This window comes from Gekko japonicus, unplaced genomic scaffold (assembly GCF_001447785.1).
Source record: "Gekko japonicus isolate JY-2015 unplaced genomic scaffold, Gekko_japonicus_V1.1 scaffold480, whole genome shotgun sequence".
Classification (NCBI taxonomy): Eukaryota; Metazoa; Chordata; class Lepidosauria; order Squamata; family Gekkonidae; genus Gekko; species Gekko japonicus.
In genome coordinates, this window is record NW_015175370.1 from 641,095 (window position 1) to 660,467 (window position 19,373).

General features: G+C 42.1%; 1 protein-coding gene across 1 annotated transcript in view; it reads left to right on the forward strand.

Moving 5' to 3' along the window:
* The first annotated feature begins 514 nt into the window (after nt 1–514).
* The window catches only part of PAPOLG (poly(A) polymerase gamma), a 34,238-nt gene continuing 15,379 nt past the window's right edge, over nt 515–19,373 (forward strand). The window contains exons 1-12 of the mRNA XM_015425490.1: nt 515–531; nt 3,505–3,663; nt 3,832–3,898; nt 4,563–4,644; nt 6,155–6,264; nt 7,618–7,671; nt 9,776–9,887; nt 12,342–12,431; nt 14,105–14,243; nt 15,626–15,698; nt 16,703–16,823; nt 18,942–19,026. Coding sequence (XP_015280976.1) covers nt 515–531; nt 3,505–3,663; nt 3,832–3,898; nt 4,563–4,644; nt 6,155–6,264; nt 7,618–7,671; nt 9,776–9,887; nt 12,342–12,431; nt 14,105–14,243; nt 15,626–15,698; nt 16,703–16,823; nt 18,942–19,026 — 1,109 coding nt within the window. The remainder of the gene's footprint in view (nt 532–3,504; nt 3,664–3,831; nt 3,899–4,562; nt 4,645–6,154; nt 6,265–7,617; nt 7,672–9,775; nt 9,888–12,341; nt 12,432–14,104; nt 14,244–15,625; nt 15,699–16,702; nt 16,824–18,941; nt 19,027–19,373) is intronic.

The following is a 19,373-nucleotide window of genomic DNA, read 5'->3' on the forward strand; positions in this document are numbered from 1 at the left end:
TATACAATGTCACAGAAGCCACCCTCCAAAGCTGCCTTTTTTTCCCAGGGGAACTTCTCTCTGAAGGCTGGAGATCAATATCAATCACGGTTTTTGTCCTAATTTTTGTATTACGCAAACATTCCTGTTTGGATTTTTTTTAAATGCAGGTTGCATATATTTGTTTGCAGCAGTGCCGTAGAAACTTTCTCCCTCGCGATTTTATTGTTTTTTTTAAATTATTTTCTCACACTAACCTACAAAAAGAGGGTAAATGAGATCTGAGCCACAGCGTCGTGCCTAACCGTCCCGCGCAAATTTTGTGCCTCCATTCGCAATTGTTTTAAGTGAGGGAGGGAGCGTGGTAGGACTTTGCCATTATGGATCAGCAGGGGGCGCCGCTGCCTCTGTGACTACGGCTTCCGCTATCCCTATATAGTGAGCGGAGGGAAGTGGGTCGGGCTCAGTGCAAACAGTGCGTGCGCATTGGAAGCATTAGATGCGTGCAGAGCTCGTGCTTGTTGTGGTGGCGGCAATGAAGGAGACGTGCGGGTAAGGCACGGGGGAGGAAGCAGACGTCAAAGTGCGGAGGAGGGTCTTCTTTTCCTGGAGCACGGGGCATTGATCTGGCGAGAATGAATTCGAGCTCGTTCTCCTCTTGCAATTTTTTCCCCCTAGCGTGGGACACTTGTTAACTCTTTGGGGATCCCTGGATAAAAACAGCTTGAATTTTTCTCAGTGCTGGGAGGAGAGCTGGGCGGGCGAGCTTTTATGCAGCCCCCTCCCCCCCCCGCGCCGCCCTTTGCTCCTAATTATGTCTTTATGAGCAACAATTGCTTGTTACTGTTTCTGTTAGTTCGCGTTGCTGTTTCTCCTGTCTGCTGTTGTTGCTCTGTCAATGATACAGCCCTCGTCCATTCCCTGGAGAATTGAGTTGAGGTGGTCTCCAAGAATCATCCTTGTCTGAGGGGCAGTCTTATTTTGGCAGTGGGGCTGGTCTCTAAAGGCCAGCCAGGTGGTGTTCCTCTAGTTCTTGACTCCACATGTGCATGGTAACTGAACCCCCAGGGTCTACTCCAGAGAGCTTACCACTGAGGTTTCTGGTGGTGTTAAAAGTACCTACCTGCCTGTTTGGATTTGGAATTAATGTGACCAGTTTGTTTCAGTAGGACTATCATCCCACCAGATTATTTTTCTTGCAGATTTGGCATGCTTGTTTTTGCCAGTTTGCAATGTTAGTTTTATTGGTTGTTATTCAGCAGTAATGTTGCTTCACTACCACCCTGGCACTCACCCATGTTTAAGGGGCCTTCTTTGTAGAGGAAAATGGTATCAACAGATAGGGAAAATAAAAACTAACAGTATCTAAATTTGGAGTCCAATAGGTGGTGGTGGTTGTTTGCTGCTGCTCAAATGTAAGAGAACTTTCTATGTTTATTTAAAGGAAAAAAGTGTGTTGTATTCTAATTTTTAATGCAGTTGCTTTTCTTTAAAAAAAAAAATCATGCTGCCTCCAAAGGCTTGGATTTGCAGTCTCCATTAGTGCGTGAATTTTTGCAAACTGCCTCAGGAGTGTTTTTAAAACTAAGACAGTGGAGTAAAAATATTTTAAAGACATAAGATTCTGATGGTTTGCTGTTTAATTCTATCTAACCTCTTTCATCTATGGGCTTTTTTAAACTTTGAGAGGGCTGGGTGCTGATTCTAGTTAGATGTCAACATGCCGTGTTCACTATGGTGTTAGCTTCCATTTTTGGGTTTCACATGGCTGTTGCCTAAACCTTTTCTATGCTTTCCCTCAGTTTCACTTCAAAGGTGCCTTGATGGCTGAGAAATAGTGTGAGGGCACATATGAGACTGAGTCAGTCTATTGGTCTGTCAGTATTGTCTACTCTGACTGGCAGCATTTCATCAGTGTCTCAGGCAGGGGCTGTTCTCTTCAAGTATTACCTGATCCTTTTAAGCTGGGAATAGCTGGGAAATGAACCTTTCTCCTGTAAAGCAGGTGCTCTACCATGGAACAGTACCCTCTTCCTCCTGCAGTGGAAGAATTAGGAATGCTTTTCGCTTCACAGCCCTTAAAAACCTGAGAGATGTTCTTATGTCCATGCTGTTTCCTTTGCTTCGTGTTCCCATCATACCACCTTGCATGTATGTAGGTGTCTTGCAAGAACTGAACAAGAAAAGCACTGTTAAAGTGGAGAAAGAAAGAAGAGATTAAGAATTCCTGCTTCCTCTCCAAATTTCTGCCCATTAGAAGAGGTGTGTGAGCTCCCAAGGCAGTTGTTGGGAACATGTTATGTCCTTAAGTCATGTAAAAAACTGATAACCACAAAACTAGACAAAAAGGTACTGCTACAGTTTGTCAATAAGAATGAAAAGGTTAACCTAACGTGAAAGCCAGCTGAAACAATGTAGTCTTCAATTTGAACAAAGTTTGATTCTAGTGGCACCGTCAAGACCAACAAAGTTTTATACAAGGTATAAGCTTTTGTGTGCAAGCACACTTCCCATATTCAAACTTATACCTTGAATAAAACTTCATTGGTCTTAAATCAGGACTCTGCAGGATCTTCTTCAATTCCACAGGCCTTTGGCTGAGGCAGTGGGCACCCATTTATGGCCTCCCTGAGGTCTCTGTCATCCATTTATTAACAGCTGGCTATCACTCATTCGTTATCAACCGGCCAGGGAATCTCTCAAAACCAGCTAATTCTATTCTTGGGCCATGGCACCATTTTAATGTATACTAAGTAAAGGTTTCCCTTGCTCGAAAGCCAGTCGAATCCGACTCTAGGGTTGCGGTGCTCATCTCCACTTCCAAGCCGAAGAGCCAGCATTGTCCGAAGACTTCTCCGTGGTCATGTGGCCGACATGACTAAATGCCGAGGCGCATGGAATGCTGTTACCTTCCCACTACTGTGTTTTAAATTTTTAATTATACTTATTGTATTGTTGAAATGTTGTTACCCACCCTGAGCCCGCTTACGAGAAGGGTGGGCTATAAATATTAAAAAATTAAAGGTACCACTGAACACAAACTTGTTTTTCTGAGTGACATCAGTCAAGAGAATGGTTTAGTGTCCAGACCAATGCGTGAAATGAGGATTGGAATGTTCAGGGAAGTTCATATGGAGGAAAGTGTGGTTAGAGTGCTGGGCTAGGATCAGGGTAGCCCAAATTTGAATCTCCACTCTGACATGGAAGCTTACACACTCTTAGCCTAACCTACCTCACTGGGTTGTTGTAAGCTGCTTTGGGTCCCCACTGGGGTATAAATTAAGTAAAGATTATATTGACCTTATTTGGAAACATTGAATGCCTTACAATAGGAAAGTAGATTGTGTGTTCACTCCTCCAGTAGCATTCCACTTCAAAGCACTGATGTTAATTGTGATTGCATTAATAGCTTTTGTTTAGTTGCATGTGGCTTGTAACGGGTGAATTGTTTCCTCAATATGCAGCTAGTGAGGTGCAGGGAAAACTTCTGTTCTCACCCATGTTTAATGTAATTTCCTTATACAGCAGTTCTGTGGTGGAGAACCAGCCCCGAAGGCACTACGGAATCACCTCTCCAATTAGCCTGGCACCTCCAAGAGAAATAGATTACATCTATACACAAAAGCTGATTGAGGTCATGGAGCCGTCTGGTGTATTTGAAGATGAGGAAGAGCTAAATAGAAGGTAATGACAGACATATGTCATATAGTTGAACCAAACCAGAAAGCTTCAAATAACCAGGACTGTAACAGTAATAATGAAATTTGTATTGGTGGGGTAAATGGCTTTTTAAAATCACAACTTTGTAAAATAGTTCTTAAAACATTTTCTCCCCTCTCCTATCTATTGCAGGTTAGTTATTCTCAGGAAATTAAGTAACTTGGCCAAAGAGTGGATTGTGGAAGTCGGTGAAAAGAAGGTAAGAGTTCTGTCAAAGTAATAGTCCATTTTTAAAAAGTTGGCCTATTTCAGGAGTCCTCAACTTTTTTGTGTCAGTGCATGCTTTTGGAGTTCTGAGAGAGAAAGTAGAGGATATTATCTCAGGATGGCTGCCATAGGAGTAGTTAAAAAGGTTGAAGTCTGATGAAATTGGGCTTGTCTGGGCTATCCTTTTTGTGGCATGGGCATCCATCAACAATGGTTTCTTTCTGGTTTTTTTACAAAATGGGCTCCAAAAGGGCACATGTATGAAAGTAACTACAAATGTAAGCATTGATGTGTTAAGGACAGGTTGCTTTTGTAAGTACTATTAAGATGATGCAGATTGGTCAGCCAAAGACTGTTTTCTACCCCCTTACACTGCAGAAATCTCCTTGTTCTTCACAAGAAGCCAGAGTCCAGTGTAATGCTAGCTGCTTCCTGTCCCTTGATAGCAGCACAAATATTTATGTTCATGGTTGTACAGTAGATTGGACGGTCCATGTGCCTCTGTTTGCAATATAGAAATGCACTTGATGTAATATTACAGTAAGTGGGGCTGGTTTTGCTAAGGACCAGAAATACCGAATTGTTCTCATCACTTCAATACTCAAGCTTATTGGCCAGGATTTCCAAGATAAACAATGTTTGCTGCTGTATTACAGAACCTCCTGTCTTCAGTCACATCAAGTTCTGGGGGCAAAATATTTACATTTGGTTCCTATCGGCTTGGCGTCCACACCAAAGGTATGCTGCTTGTAACCAGTCTCGGTTTTTTATTATAAATATACAAAAACAAACCGTACGCAACTTATTACAAGTGTGCAACCTTCTTCGTCCTACAAAATATGTTAAATTTGCCTTGCTAATTTTATAAAAGTATAGTTTTATACATAATTCCAAACAAAATTATTCTACTTTCATTTCATTATGTCCTATATTTATTTAAATATGTTTCCACATCTTACCAATCCAAACATTTCATTGTATTCAGTACTTCCTCCTTTGTGGACTCCATAAGAAATTTTTTATTCCAGAAACTTATGAACATAGACTGGCGCTGAGCAAATAATTCCAAAACTTTATTTTTCTTTCCGTCTTGTTCTAACATTGTTTTCTCCATGATCATAACAAACCATTTTCTCAAATCAGATTTCATAATTTGGTAAACATCCAGTTCTTCGCTTTCAGTGTTCTTGCTGTTACCAGAAACTGCAATATTGCGTACCACAGTTTTTGGTCATAGATCCAGAGGAGTTAGCCATGCTAGTCTGTTGCTGCAAAATAGTAAAAAGCCCAGTAGCACCTTTTAAGACTAATAAACTTGTAGCATAAACTTTCAAGAGACACAACTCTCTTCATCAGATGCAGTTTTTTAAGGGTGGCTTTTCCAAATTTTAGCCCAGCAGACACATTATTGGTGTAAGACAGAAGTTTTTCTTTAATACTAGACCTATCCCTTTCTGTACAATTTTCCAAAACCCTTTTACAATTCTGCAGTCCTAATATGTTTCCCACACCTCCAGCTTAGACCTCAAACATATTGAAATATTTTTGCTAACCATTTTTAGTGTATAGCACCACCTGTACATCGCTTTTAGGTAGTTTTCTCTGATCTCAATTGGCTTTGATATCCAAGAAATGTTTTTAAAGATGTATAACCACATCTTAGGTGTTAGCTCCTTTTTAAGTTCAACTTCCCAACTTTTTCTGTAATAATGTCTGGGATTTTCATTTTCTTGTAATAGATTGTATATTTTCCACAGTGGTCCCTTTTGTTTTGGTGGACTATATAACCATTTCTCCATGGTTGTTAATGGTTTAATGCAATCTTGTGCAAGCAGATCCTCTTACTTATTGTTGCAAAGTATCCCCATGGCTACATTATCCCCTGTTCACATATGTCAATGAATCGTAACAGTCCAGCTCGTTTCCATTTTGAAAAATCACCTAAAATGCTAGCAGGACCAGACTTTTTACTGCCTAATAATGGGGCTAGTACAGAAAAGTAAGCCACTATTTTTATTTATTATTTTAGATTTCTATCCTGCCTTGCCTGCACATGCAGGCTCAAGGCGGCGTACATAGATTAAAATGCCATAAAATACAAATGCATACATTAATTTTTTTATATACCACTGATCCCAAACCAGACCTGCTGCCATTGCAATTACGTCTTCACACTGCCTTTGTTGATTTGTTTTGAAATGACTAGTCTTGCGCTACTAACTGGTGCCAATTGTGTATGTATTTGTAGGTGCTGATATAGATGCTCTCTGTGTTGCCCCTAGACACGTGGAAAGGTCAGACTTCTTCCAGTCGTTCTTTGACAAGCTAAAGCAACAAGATGGTATCCGAAACTTGAGAGTAAGTATCTTATTTCCCCTGGGACAGTTCATGTGTGTATAATGGGGGTGGGGTTGGGGATATGTGTCTGTTGTGTTGGTTATTTCTTCAGAGGGGTAGCCATCATAGTCTTTAAGGTACCACTGTATGTGCTGCAGCAGTCTAACATGATTTATTCCAGCATCAGCTTTCATGAGTCAGAGCTCACTTCATCTGAGGAAGTGAACTCTTAACTGTCAAAAGGTTATGCTGAAGTAAACTTGGTATTTAAGGTGCTGTTGGATTGTCATATGTGTAAACTGACTGTATTAAGAGGCAACACAGAGCCCTGGTTATAAGTGGCATACCTTTGATGTGGAAAGGCCAAGGAGGCCCAGGGCGTACTGGTGCGTTGGATCCAGCCAGCTTCTTTTTTTATTCTTTATGTACGTCATTTATTATTTATTACTTTCTGCCAGAGATCTAGGGCAGCTTACGAAATTTTCCTCTCGTCCATTTTACCCTCTCACATCCCTGTGAGGTAGGTTAGGCTGAGAGTGGGTGACTGGCCCAAGATCACCCAGCCACCTTCCATGACAGAGTGGGGATTCAAACCTGGGTCTCCCAGATCCTAGTCTGACATTCTCACCACTACAGCATGCTAGCTCCATCTTCCCTAGTTCCCTTCCTTACTGTAGTCCCTGTCCCATATGGCTTTTGTAAAACCATGTCCCGTGATCATCAGCATAGCCTTTTCAGGTGGTCAAAAGGGCCCGTTGGTAGTATTATGCTCTGAAGAGTGGGAGAATGAACACTATTTCCTTCTGTGAATTTTGTTGAATCCAGTATGGAATGTCTATGAACTGATGAAGACAACTAAAAGCATGTCGATGTAAGAAGAAGTTCTCACGAAACGAATGACACTCCGGAGAATTTCGTCCATCACCCGTGACAACATGAAAACTTGATAAAGTGGTTATTTTGTATTTTTGCATATTGATGCTTACAAGAATTTTGAGTAGATATATATACACTTCGCAGTATTTTTGTTCACTTGCGCTCATCAACGGAGGCCATAGTGACTTGATAAACCAAGGGTCTGACTTGATACAAGGCAGCTTCATGTGTCTGACTTCAGTCTGGGGGTTTCGATTATCTTGCCCAGTATTCGGAGGACACTGAATTGCCTGTGTGTGTATGCATCACAAATTAAATTACTTTACATCTTGAATGTAAATAGCGGACATGCCCCAAATGTATGTGGCTAGCTTGCTTAAGAGATATACTGGAATCTTGTATTTCTCACAGTGAAACTTCAGCTTCCTAGTTCATCGTGATTCTCAAATTAATCTGAAGTAAAATTTACATTAAATACCACTCTCCCTCTCCTTACAGGCAGTAGAAGATGCATATGTACCAGTAATCAAGTTTGAATTTGATGGTATTGAGGTAAATACTTAATCTCTATTGAACAAGCAAAATATATGGGTGTCTTTGGGGTGTGTAAGATTTCCAGAAATTCACAGAAAAACTGTTGCTGAAAAATTGAAATATATGCAGTGCTTTTCCTGTCAAACCTAAACATCTTTACTGCTAGACCAACATAGTGCATAATTTATAACTTAGCATATAAGCTTGTACTATTTGGCATATTAATGGAATTTGAAAGTATAAACATCTTCATTTTCTCTAAGAAAATTACAGGTTTACCTAATACTTAAGAAAGAGTTGCAAACTGTTGCACCCTATGTGTCAGAGTCTCGCAGCAATCAGTTCTCAACAATGTTCCTTCAGAAAGGTTCAGGTTTATTGAGTACAGTAAAGGCAAGTCTTCTGTGCATATATGTAGTGTCAGAACTAATCCTAAAGGTGGGAGAGAGTTGGATGTACGGGATTCGAAGTGGGGTCCCCTGACCAGGTCGAGCCAATCAGGGCATTAGCTACAGCACGCCTAAACTAATGGGTTCACATTCCCATCGAAGCATCAGGAGAGAGGTACCAAGGCTATGAGATAAGATTCAGCGAGGAAAAGCGAAGTTAACATTCCAACATAACAAATACTACATCAGTCACTACCACCACTACCACCAGCCATGGCAGCATAGCTGACACTATGTTAATATAGCAAACAAATTTTTAATTTTTGCCAAGTGAGAGGTAAGGAAAAATAAATATTGAAGGTAGAAAACGAGCAAAACTAATAAGGGACTAAGACTTTAGTAAACTAAAGAAAGTATATTACTTGGACAGAAAGACTGCCTTAGTCACAGTGGGTAGGACTTGCCAGTGTGTTTAGATATTAAACTAAACTTTATAGCACTGAAACCATAACTCTTTAATAATGTATGATCATTAAACACATTATAGTATATATTGTGTCCAAAATGAAACAAAATTTGAAAATATTGTATAGTCCTTAAATATTTCCATTGGAAAACTTGAGGAAGTCCTCAGAGTTCTTACGTTGTACATTTGAAATCAATAGAATGATTTGTAAGAGGGTTTTTTTCTTATTCCAAAAGAGAAGCTTTTTTATAGGAGGTTCATTGCGTACCCAGCTTTCTCCCAGGCCTCACATCTCTGCTGTTCATCTAGGACTAAAACTGAACGCTTTGAAGGTGGGGCTATTGGGCCCTATGAATTCAAAGGAAGCCATTAAACCACTGCTGAAAAAAGCTTTTTTTGAATCTTAAATCTAGTTATTTCAACCAGTATTATGTCCCTTATTAGTCCAAGGCTGTAGAGCAAGTCTGTCTGAGCTGCACAGGGGCTTGAATGGTTTTAGCTAGATGCCTTTGACTTGAATTTTGAACTGTAACTATATTGATTGCTGTAGCTAATGACCTGTGCTGGGAATGGACTTCTCTGTTGGATGTCTCAACAGAGCTCTTCATTTCATTAACCTGATGATCCAAAGGGGATACCTAGCTGGGATGGGACTAGCAAGTTTAGTGCTACAGTCGGCCCGCTCTTTGACAGTAAGGTCTAACAGCTTTAAGCAGGGGTCATTTTGTAGAAAAAGAGGTGCAGGAGCTCATTAGCATAACTTATTAGCATATGCCATACACACACCAACATCACCGGAAGTGTGTCAGAAGGCAACACCTACCGCTCAGGCTCCACTGGACTGTTTTGGATTGCTAGCTATTGGGGGGGGGGAGTGCAGATCTGTCCTCGCAGAGGAGGGAGAGCTTGTACCTGAATAAAACTTGGTCTTAAAGGTGCCACTGGACTGTTTTGGATTGCTAGCTATGGGGGGACGACGTGCAGATCTGTCCTCACAGGAGAGGGAGAGCTTGTACCTAAATAAAACTTGGTCTTAAAGGTGCCACTGGACTGTTTTGGACCGGGGGGACAGGGGGGGCTCTGCAATTCACCTGGCTGCTTCTTGCTCTGACTGAGGGCTGTTGGGAGAAGGGGGTGGGGCTTGTTGCATGTGCCCACCCCCTGGGCTCTTTACTGCCGGAGCTCTGCTCCTGTGCGCTCCTGCAGGAAATGACCCCTGGCTTTAAGGATCGTTACTGAGAAGATGCTTTCTTGACTTCCACTTTAGATTGACCTTGTTTTCGCAAGGCTTGCGCTGCAGTCCATTTCTGATAACCTGGACCTTCGAGATGACTCGCGTTTGAGGAACCTCGACATAAGATGTATTCGGAGCTTAAATGGTAAACCCTCTGCTTTTCCAAAGGATTAAGTGTGGTTGGTGAACACTGCTTCTCAGGTTACTGAAATAGTTAGAAATGATATATGTGTCCTACTAAGTAACACAGATTTGTTTAGTTACGAAGTTACGAAGGATTTGGTCTTATCGTTGTATGAGATTTTTTAATTAGGTCTGTGCTACAGTTAAGTAATTCTTGATCTGAGTAATAACGCTTCATTTTTAGTGCTCTCAAGTGTTTTGGGTTTACTGAGCTGTGTGTTGGAAGTGAAGGACTTCGTGCTGTCTCTTAGACTGCAGAGAGTCAGAGAGAGAGGCCAGGATCATCCCTTCCCTTCTACTGCCCTGATGCTCTCCTTTTGATGTGTAGAGTGCTACTCTCAAGGAATCTTCCTTCCTTCTGGCATGACGCCTTCTCTCCACATTACATCTTGGCACCATGAGGGCAGGACGTGGTTCCTGCATCTCCATCCTGTTGGGAAATTACTCCAACGTATTCATGTAATTTAGCAGATTATATCAGGCTGTGAGCCCAGCGCCAGCCATGTGGTTAGCTGAGGCTGCATGTTTGTGCAAGCATGAAAATAAAAGATTCCATACATGGAGACGTCTTCAGATTCAAACTAAAAAGGTGTTTATTAAATGAACTCCAGTCTCTCGATAGGAAAGAATCGGGGAGTCAACATCTCCTGGAAATTCCAGGCCCCAGGGATATTAAATTTGCTGTTACTAGAGCCAGGGCATTTTCGGTGGCGGCTCCTATCTGGTGGAAGGAGCTCCCGGAGGAGATCCGGGCCCTGCGGGACCTTTCTCAGTTCCACAGGGCCTGTAAGACGGAGCTCTTCCACCAGGCTTTTGAGTAGGAGCCGCCGCCACTTCAATTCCACCACCGATATGTTTGCAGCATCGCACCACTACCACTAATATGTGGTTCCATCTGGGTGCGAGGTGACCCTGGAAGGAGAGGGTGCTGACAAGTTGTGGGACCAATACCATTTGAGGAAGTTCTACCCCATCCTGCACTGACACTTTGTTGTTATACTGTATTGTTTTATGGTTTTAGACTGTTTTATCTGTTTTAATTCTGGCACGTGTGTCTCGTTGTTAGCCGCCCTGAGCCTTTGGCGAGGGTGGGATATAAATCCCCCCAAAAAGATGAGAGATAGCATATCTAATCTAGCGGTGGCGCAGGGGATTTTTCCCTGCTTAGCAATAACATCTGAACTGCCATGCTTTGGCAGTTCTAGCCCCGTGCTGGTGTGAGCAACCAAGCCTTGCCCTAGCTCATCGTCTAACCAGCGATTCAAAAGCTTCGGCGAGTAGATAAATTGGGGACCACCCGTAAGGGGGTGGGCACACCCCTCCGTTTGGGAAGGTGTTAGCTGCCGAGGCAACTTCTGAGGCGCGGCAACCGGAAAGACGAAAGAGCTGTGTCGGCTTCCCTGCAGTGGAGTGAGTCGGCCACGCGGTGGCAGTGTGTGGCTGCACAACATCAAGAAGCCAGACGTCATCAACCAGCCGACAAGATGCCGTAGGAACACGACTGACCCAGCCAGCCCGCAGATGAAGCCCGGCTAGCTGCAATGTGTGTGTAATTAATGCTGTATGTTTGTCCTCCCTATCCCCACAAATATTGTTAGTCCAACTGTCTCAAGAGTAACTGTAAATTGCTCTGAGCCCGCAAGTATGTGGAAAAGAGCTATCAATAAATCAAAAGCATTATTATTATTATTATTATTATTATTATTATTATTATTATTATTATTATTATTATTAACTAGTTGGATGTCCAGAGATGCAAGACGTGTGTCCTGCTCTCATGGTGCCAAGATGGAGAGTCTAGCAGTGTCTGTGAGAGAGGTGTCAAGCAGGGAAGGAAGGAACTTCCCTAAGAGTAGCAATCTACACTTCAAAGGGCTAGCAGGAGAAAAGCTGCAAATGAGGAAATGTCTACGTTGAATATTATCTTTGCCCCTTTCTCAGTAGGCAAGCCATATTCGGCCTCATTTTCCCATCTGCGATATGGTACAAATACTGCTATACCTTACAGGCTTGTTGTGAGGATTAAAACAGGACAATATGTGTAAAGTGGTTTGAAGACTGGAAAGCAATATGCAAATGCTAAGTGTTGATGGGAGTTTTGAATAGCAGAGCCACATGGCATATTAAATTGCTTCTAAAACTGCAGGAGTTCGCCATGTAGAAACATAAGTCTGTAACCACCTTGGGAGTGTGCAACTAGTTATGCGGTTCTCTGGATTTTATCCATGCTAAGGGGTAAGTAACTAGTGCTTTCCCTTAAGATCATTCTTATAGGATGATGTATGCATGCAAAATTAACCCTTATTCTACAATGTGTTTATTTTCACGTGCTACAGGCTTGTTGCATTGCATAGTGTAGCATAGCTGATGCCTTAACTTTTTGCTTTAACATGAAGGCTTTTATGTTTGCTGGCAGGTTGCAGAGTTACAGATGAAATACTTCATTTAGTACCAAACAAGGAGAACTTCAGGCTGACGCTAAGAGCAATTAAACTGTGGGCAAAACGTAAGTACTTAATACATCAAATCTTGTGGTCCCAGCCTCTGAGTTTAATAGTCCTTGAAATTACTCTTTAGGCTAAACCGAGTGAGCTTGTAACATAGGCATGTTCCTTCAGAATCTGCAGAATAGTGATGATGCTGCAAATTATGAGGATTGTTCTTTAAATGTGTGTAATAATTGCAGAGAAACTTCTGCAAAGGTATATATGGGCTTCCTGAATTGGAGGTCTAGGGGCAAAGCAACGGGGTACCCACATTTAGCACACAGTAATTCCTCCTTTCCCTTTTTGCTCCAAATCCATAAGAACTCAGTCCTTTCTAATAACAGGGATGTAAAAATCCAGATGCCCTGTAGCCACTGACACCTCAAAAAGTTGGTTCTAGTGACCAGCACACTGCCTGATTGCTGGTTGGGTAGAAGGCTTCTTTTTCATATGGCTCTTAAATTTTATACCTCTGGTCTCATGGGATTTCTCAGTAGTTATGCCAAAACCCTAAAATGCTCTCTGCAGGGAGATTTGCCTGTCCACTTCGGTATACATTTTAATTTTAAAAAACTTTTAAAACAACTTTAACACATACATATTCAACTGTGCAATTCTGTAGCAACGTTATAGATATGTGTAACACTATAACAAATCTAGTAAACCTTTGTAGTAGGCAAACTGTAAGATGGGTTGATGTAACTAATTGAATGGTTAGAACATTTTAGTTTCAGATATCCATATACCGTATAGTTGCTACGGTTCATATAATGTGACAGTAATTTAATTAAAACAGTGTCAAAAAACAGTAGTTAGATGGGATAGTTCTTTCTGGATCGGATCTGCTGGACATATATTCCAAAAAAGGTAGCCATTGTTCAAGAAATGTGGACTGATAGAAGGGGTTGTCCGTAGATTTAAGCTGGTCCAAAATCTTCTCCATAACAAAAAAGTCGCACAGTTTTTTGTGCTATTGTGTAATCGATGGTAAGTCAGGCAAATAAAGCTTTGGCTGCCACCAGTATTTTCCTATAAATTCCTGTATACATTTTATGATTAGCAGATATGTTAAGCGATTTAATTCATGGCACAGCAACATCCAGATCATATCTCGCAAGCTGTTCCTGAAAGAAGTTCCACACATGCAAAGAGCCAGAAGTTGCTGAAAAGCTCTCATAGAAAAACTTCCTCCCAATTTGGTTTGTTGGGTATACCTCTTGCTTCCTTTGAGGGATGTTTGGTTCATGTTGGCATTGTGGAGCCTTTGTGGATGTTTGCCTTGGACTTGTATTCAAATGCTTAAGTATTACAGAGATGCATTTCTTCAGGCCTTTGCAGGTGCGCAAGGGGAAACTTACTAGTGTCTTGCAGATGAATGTGAAACAGCTGCCACATGGGGGAGCAATTTCCAAAGCAAAACTTGAGATTCCATCCAAGCCTGGATGTGGATTTCTTCAATAGTTCCAAAGATAAATGGTAGTTAGGCCTTTCTTTGCCATGCTGTGAGCTTCACGCTCCATTTCAAACTGATTGGGGGGGGGGGATCCTCAAAAGTGTAAATCTGAGTTGCACTTTTTAACAATGAAAATGCTGAAGTATATTCTCTCAAATTGTCCTGCTCTGGAGGGTGGGAAAGGTGGAAGGGACTTGAAATACAAAGGGGCAAACGTTAATGCTGCCTTGTCTGTTCTAGGACGTGGAATTTATTCCAACATGCTGGGATTTCTTGGTGGTGTTTCTTGGGCTATGTTGGTGGCAAGGGTATGCCAGCTGTACCCAAATGCTTTAGCATCCACACTAGTTCACAAATTCTTCCTAATTTTTTCCAAGTGGTAAGTATTTGATGGGCCTGTGTGATTCATAGATCATACGTAAATGAGATTATAATGCGGGCAGAACTGTGCTTAGGTCCGCGGCTAACAAAGCATTACTACTAAGTTATGACTAGCAAAGTAACCATGAAATTGCACACTTTGCAAAGTGATGCCCTTGAAATCCATCCTGGGTAGCTGGTTGATGTACTTGTGCCTCATTATTATGATCCAGATGCGTTGCCTTGAGGGTCTGTTTCAATCAGATATTCCTGACCCTGGTGTTTGCAGTTTTAGCTTGTGGGTGGTTAACCATATATGGTTCCTGGTTAACCTTTTGGTTCCTTTGGTGGTAGAAAGTGCTGTCAAGTCACAGTTGACTTAAACCCTTAGGGTTTAAGGCAAGAGATGAACAGAGATGGTTTCTGCCATTGCCTACCTCTGCATAGCCATTCTGGACTTGGTTGTCTGACATCCAAATACTAACCAGGGCCGACCCTGCTTAGGTTCTGAGATCTGACGAGATCAGGCCAGCCTGTGCTGTCTGGGTCAGGGATCTGGCTTTTAGGTAAATGTTATAAACATTTGTAAGTTGCATGTTGGCCAGTTGACTGCCCATTTGATCATTTTCAAACATTCCGCAAAGCCAAGAGTGCATTTATGGCATTTTTTGTTAGCAAGACCACAATGAGGGCACCTGGTGCTTCAGCACTGCAGCAGATAGGGGCAAACCTGGCAGTGTAGCCATGCGTCTTCTACTGGCCATCTGACACCACTGCAGGCATTTCCAGCCATGAATAATTGTGTTTTGAAACTGTACTCCTACCCTGGTGTCCCAGAATTAAAAACAAAACTGAGGAATTGTCAGTAAATATTAACATTTATAGGAACCTTAAACTGGTTCATTCTTGTTCATGTAACTACTTGAACTTGGACTTGTTCATGTAACTACTAGCGTAGTTTCAGAACTGTTGATTAAATTATCTTTGTGTAGTGAAGGCAGTACCTGACCAGTATTTGACCAGATCTTCTTTAATTTGATATGCCAGTCCTAAAATAGTGTTCTGCATTCAATGCTGCAAAAGATGTCTCCCTGAGATTAAAAATTCCAGTTGGTTTTCCTTTTCTTTCTTGCTTATCAGGAAATGAGTGTGTTCTCTAGGCCCCTCTCCTTGGTGCTGTGACAGAGGTCACTTTCCAAAATTGTGAGAGTCCACCACTTACTAGAACATGGAACTTTGTTACTTGGGTAGATTAAGTGTCCTGATGTCATGCAATTGCATTCAGTCCTTACAGTGTGACTTTGAAACCCAATTTTGAATTTATACTGGAGTGTGGAATACTAGTATTCCAGTGTGTGTGTACACATACCTGAACTGTTGTTGCTGGGGTTCCTGTTGCAGGGAATGGCCAAATCCTGTCTTGCTGAAACACCCTGAAGAGAGTAACCTCAACTTGCCAATCTGGGACCCCAGGGTACGTACACCATGTAGGGTTTTGTAACAATCCTGCCCTCCTCAGAAGCCATGATGGCAGGGCTGCGTGAGGCTAGTGCATTCTTTGAGGTGAAGGGAGATCTTCTGTTCCCTTTAACAAAGTTGTCCTCTCCTTCTGATAAAATTAATAAGCACATTTGAGGTCTGTATGATGGTATATACCAGCTGCATAACCTTTCTCTGCCTCAGATGTTGGGTGGACTGTCTTCTGGGGAACAGGGACTGGGTTGGGGGGGGCAGGGTGTATCTTCATGTGCCATAAGCTTAATATTTATTAATGATTACACTTAGAGTTTTAAGAGGTAAGGGGCACAATCACACAATGGCCACCATGGGGGGCACTCCCGCAAGCAAGCCAGGCATCTCCTGAGATGAGCCAGGTTATTTCATTCATAGATCTTTACTGGCATAGCCAGGTATTTCTAAATGCATATTCCATGTAAATCCAAAGGTGATGCCTCCAGAGTCTCCTGACGTACCTGCTGTTTCATTAAGGTAGAGGAAAGCCAGGGCTGTTTCTTTGCTTTAGGGGAAAACACTTGGGGGATGAAGCTAGTGCATGCCAGGAAAGACATTGGTGGGGCACTGTGAAGCCCGTGGACACTGCATTGAGACTCACTGGTCTAGTGGTTCCTTGAAAGTTGACATTTTTATGGTGGCATAGGTTTTTGTGGTCTCAAACCCATATCAAATGCTGGGAACTAAAGCTTTATGCCATAATATGTCAGCCTTCAAGGTATCTCGACTGCATTTCTGAAGTTGTTGCATGCATGCTCTTGGTAACTTTTCTGCCAGCCTTGTAAAGGAGGCCTGTGCTATCCCCCTGTTACAAACGTGGATGAGTGCTTGTGCGTGTGGCCAGAAGTCAGCCAGCAAATACATAGCTGAGATGGGATTAGAAAATGGAGAATACGTCCAGTTCATGTAGTTAAAGTTAACTGCATTATCATCTCTCCCTTAAGTGCATCTGTTCAAATGCCACAGGTAAATCCATCTGACAGGAATCATCTCATGCCCATCATCACTCCAGCCTATCCACAGCAGAACTCAACATATAATGTATCAACTTCAACCCGAGCGGTCATGGTAGAAGAATTCAAACAAGGTAACTCCTGTCAGTCTGCCCCAGAATCCCCTCCTTAAATATGCTGTCTGCTTATAGATGGCAGGCCAGAAACCATGAATGTATCCTGGCAAGACTCAGAAACAAAGACTTCTTAATGCTCATCTCTTAAAGATTATTTTTCTATTTTATTCTAGCTGTGTATAAAACCTTCATTTAGTAATGTTTTTATACCACATCTGCTCCTTTGCCGTCTCAGAGCAGATCCCAAGCCAAGTTTTGACTTCAATTCACTAACAATTGTTGGTTGGTATCGTAACTTGCAGTATTTCCTGGCTCCTTTTTTTAGGTTTTTCAACATTAAGAATAAACTAAAGAGAATAGCTTTTAGACTTAAATCTATTGGGCTTTGTTTCTCTCTAAAATAAGTTAAGCTTGTGTTACCTAGATATTCTTTAAATAAATCATTCAGCAAATAATCATTCAATCAATTGATTGTTCAGTCGGTTACACTAACCCTAATAGAAATATGTGTGTACAACTATTAACAATAATGTGAAAAAGTCTCATTGAAAGACGCATACAAGCCTTGCTAAATAGAACAGCTTGTAGTATTTAGTCCTTTCAGGGGTCTTTTTGTAGAAAAAAGCTGCAGAAGCTCATTAGCATATGGTATGCTAATGAGCTACTAGGCTATTAGCATATGCCACGCCCCCTGACATCACTGGAAGAGATGTCAGAAGGGGAAGCAAAGGGGGGGAGGCATCTTCAAAAGCCTCCCCTTCCCTTCCCCAGCTGGCCTGCGGGGGGGGGGAACAAAGAGAGAAGGGGTTTAAAGTTTAAACCCCTTCTCACTAGAGTTGGGCCACAGAAGGAGGAAAGAGGGAAGGAAAGAGAGATAATAGAGAGAAGGAAAGGAGGGAAAGAAAGAAGGAAAGAAGGAGGGAAAGGAGAGAAGGAAAGGTGGGGATGAAAGAAAGAGAGAAGGAAAGGAGGAAAAGAGGAAGGAAGGAAGAGAAGGGTAAGAGAAATAAAAGGAGGGAAAGAAAAGGAAAGGAGGGGAAAATGGCAAAGAGATGGAGGAGGGAGGAAGGGAGGCTCTCCCACCCCCATCAAGCCCCCCTGCCCCCCATCAAGCCCCCCCCCCCCGGAGGCTCCTGGGCTGCTGGAGCAGCGCTCCGGCCCCAAAAGATCCCTGGTCCTTGTTTATTTTTCTGTGATCCACTTTTTTGCTCCTTATTTTGAATCACTTCATATTATGTTAGAAACTATTATCTCCAGGTTTTGCAGCCATGCAATATGTAAGCATGGGTTCCTTTGGTTAGCATGAATTTGTCCATTCATTTTGTACTTGGTTTTCACCTTTGGTCCTCACCTGAGGGCCAACACCAACATGGTGATGCCTACGGCGTTTGCCTGTGGCATGGCCGCAGACTGGTGACAGATGAAGTACTGGAGGCCGCAAAGGATACCTCTATCCTGCTCATCCGGATAGAAAGTGATTCTGGCTTCCTTCTGTTCACCCAGTGAACTAGGGGGTGAGGAAACTGCTGCCATGTACAAGCACAGGAATGGAGCTGCAGTGAACTGGCTCCATCTATGGCAGGAGCGTTCTCTCTGCTATACATCCTGGAGAGAAGTTATTAAAAAGCCAATTGAAAGTACAGACCAGAGAAGAAAGTATGCACTAGAAAGAAGTAACAATCTAGAGGAGGTAGAAAAATGAGCAGGGAGAAATAGAGCTCCGTGCAGCAGAAAAGTCCACACCTCTAGTACGGCATGCCTCTAACACACTGCATTGACCTCTGTACTAGACATAACCAGGAATGGGGAGAGACAGTGGCCAACTGGGTGAGTGAAAAGAGGTGGGGGAAACACTGGATGGGAGTGCTATAGAGGCCAAATGAAGTGTGACTTCATTTGGCCTCTACATCAAAGCTGTATATAAATCAAGTAATTCTCGAATGTCTGAAGCACCTAGTTGTTTTTGGTTCTCATCCTGGTGTTCAGAGTTGCACAAAGTAATTGTTTTGCCTCTTTTCTACTCTTTGATTTAAGCCAGTTTTTTGTCATCGTCCAAGGAGTAAGAGAATACCCTATTCAGACCTTCTGTGGAAGATTAAAGCAAAGAACTTACATGGTGGCTTTATATTTCAACAGGTCTTATGGTTACAGATGAAATTCTCCAAGGAAAACAGGAGTGGTCAAAGCTGCTTGAACCACCAAACTTTTTCCAGAAATACAAGTATGTAAGACTGCCTTGGCTTCCAAAATCTCTGTGTTGACTGCAGGAAAACGCTAATCGTCATCATCCCCGTCCTCCGTCCTGTTGCCTCTAGTAGGGATTCTGACACAAACTTGTTCTGTATGAAAATTACCTGTCACATGAAGAAATCAGACCTGGAATTATCCTGCTTTGCTAACAGCTGTAGGTTTGTGATGGGTTGATGGTTTGCTCTGTGACAAAAAGCAGGAAGGAGAACTTAATTGTTTCTCTTCTCTAAACAAGAGAATCTACCGTTTACCATTTTCCCAGGATGTCTCTGGTGATCAAAGAATTAATGCATGGCCTCTTAACGACAAATTAGCTTC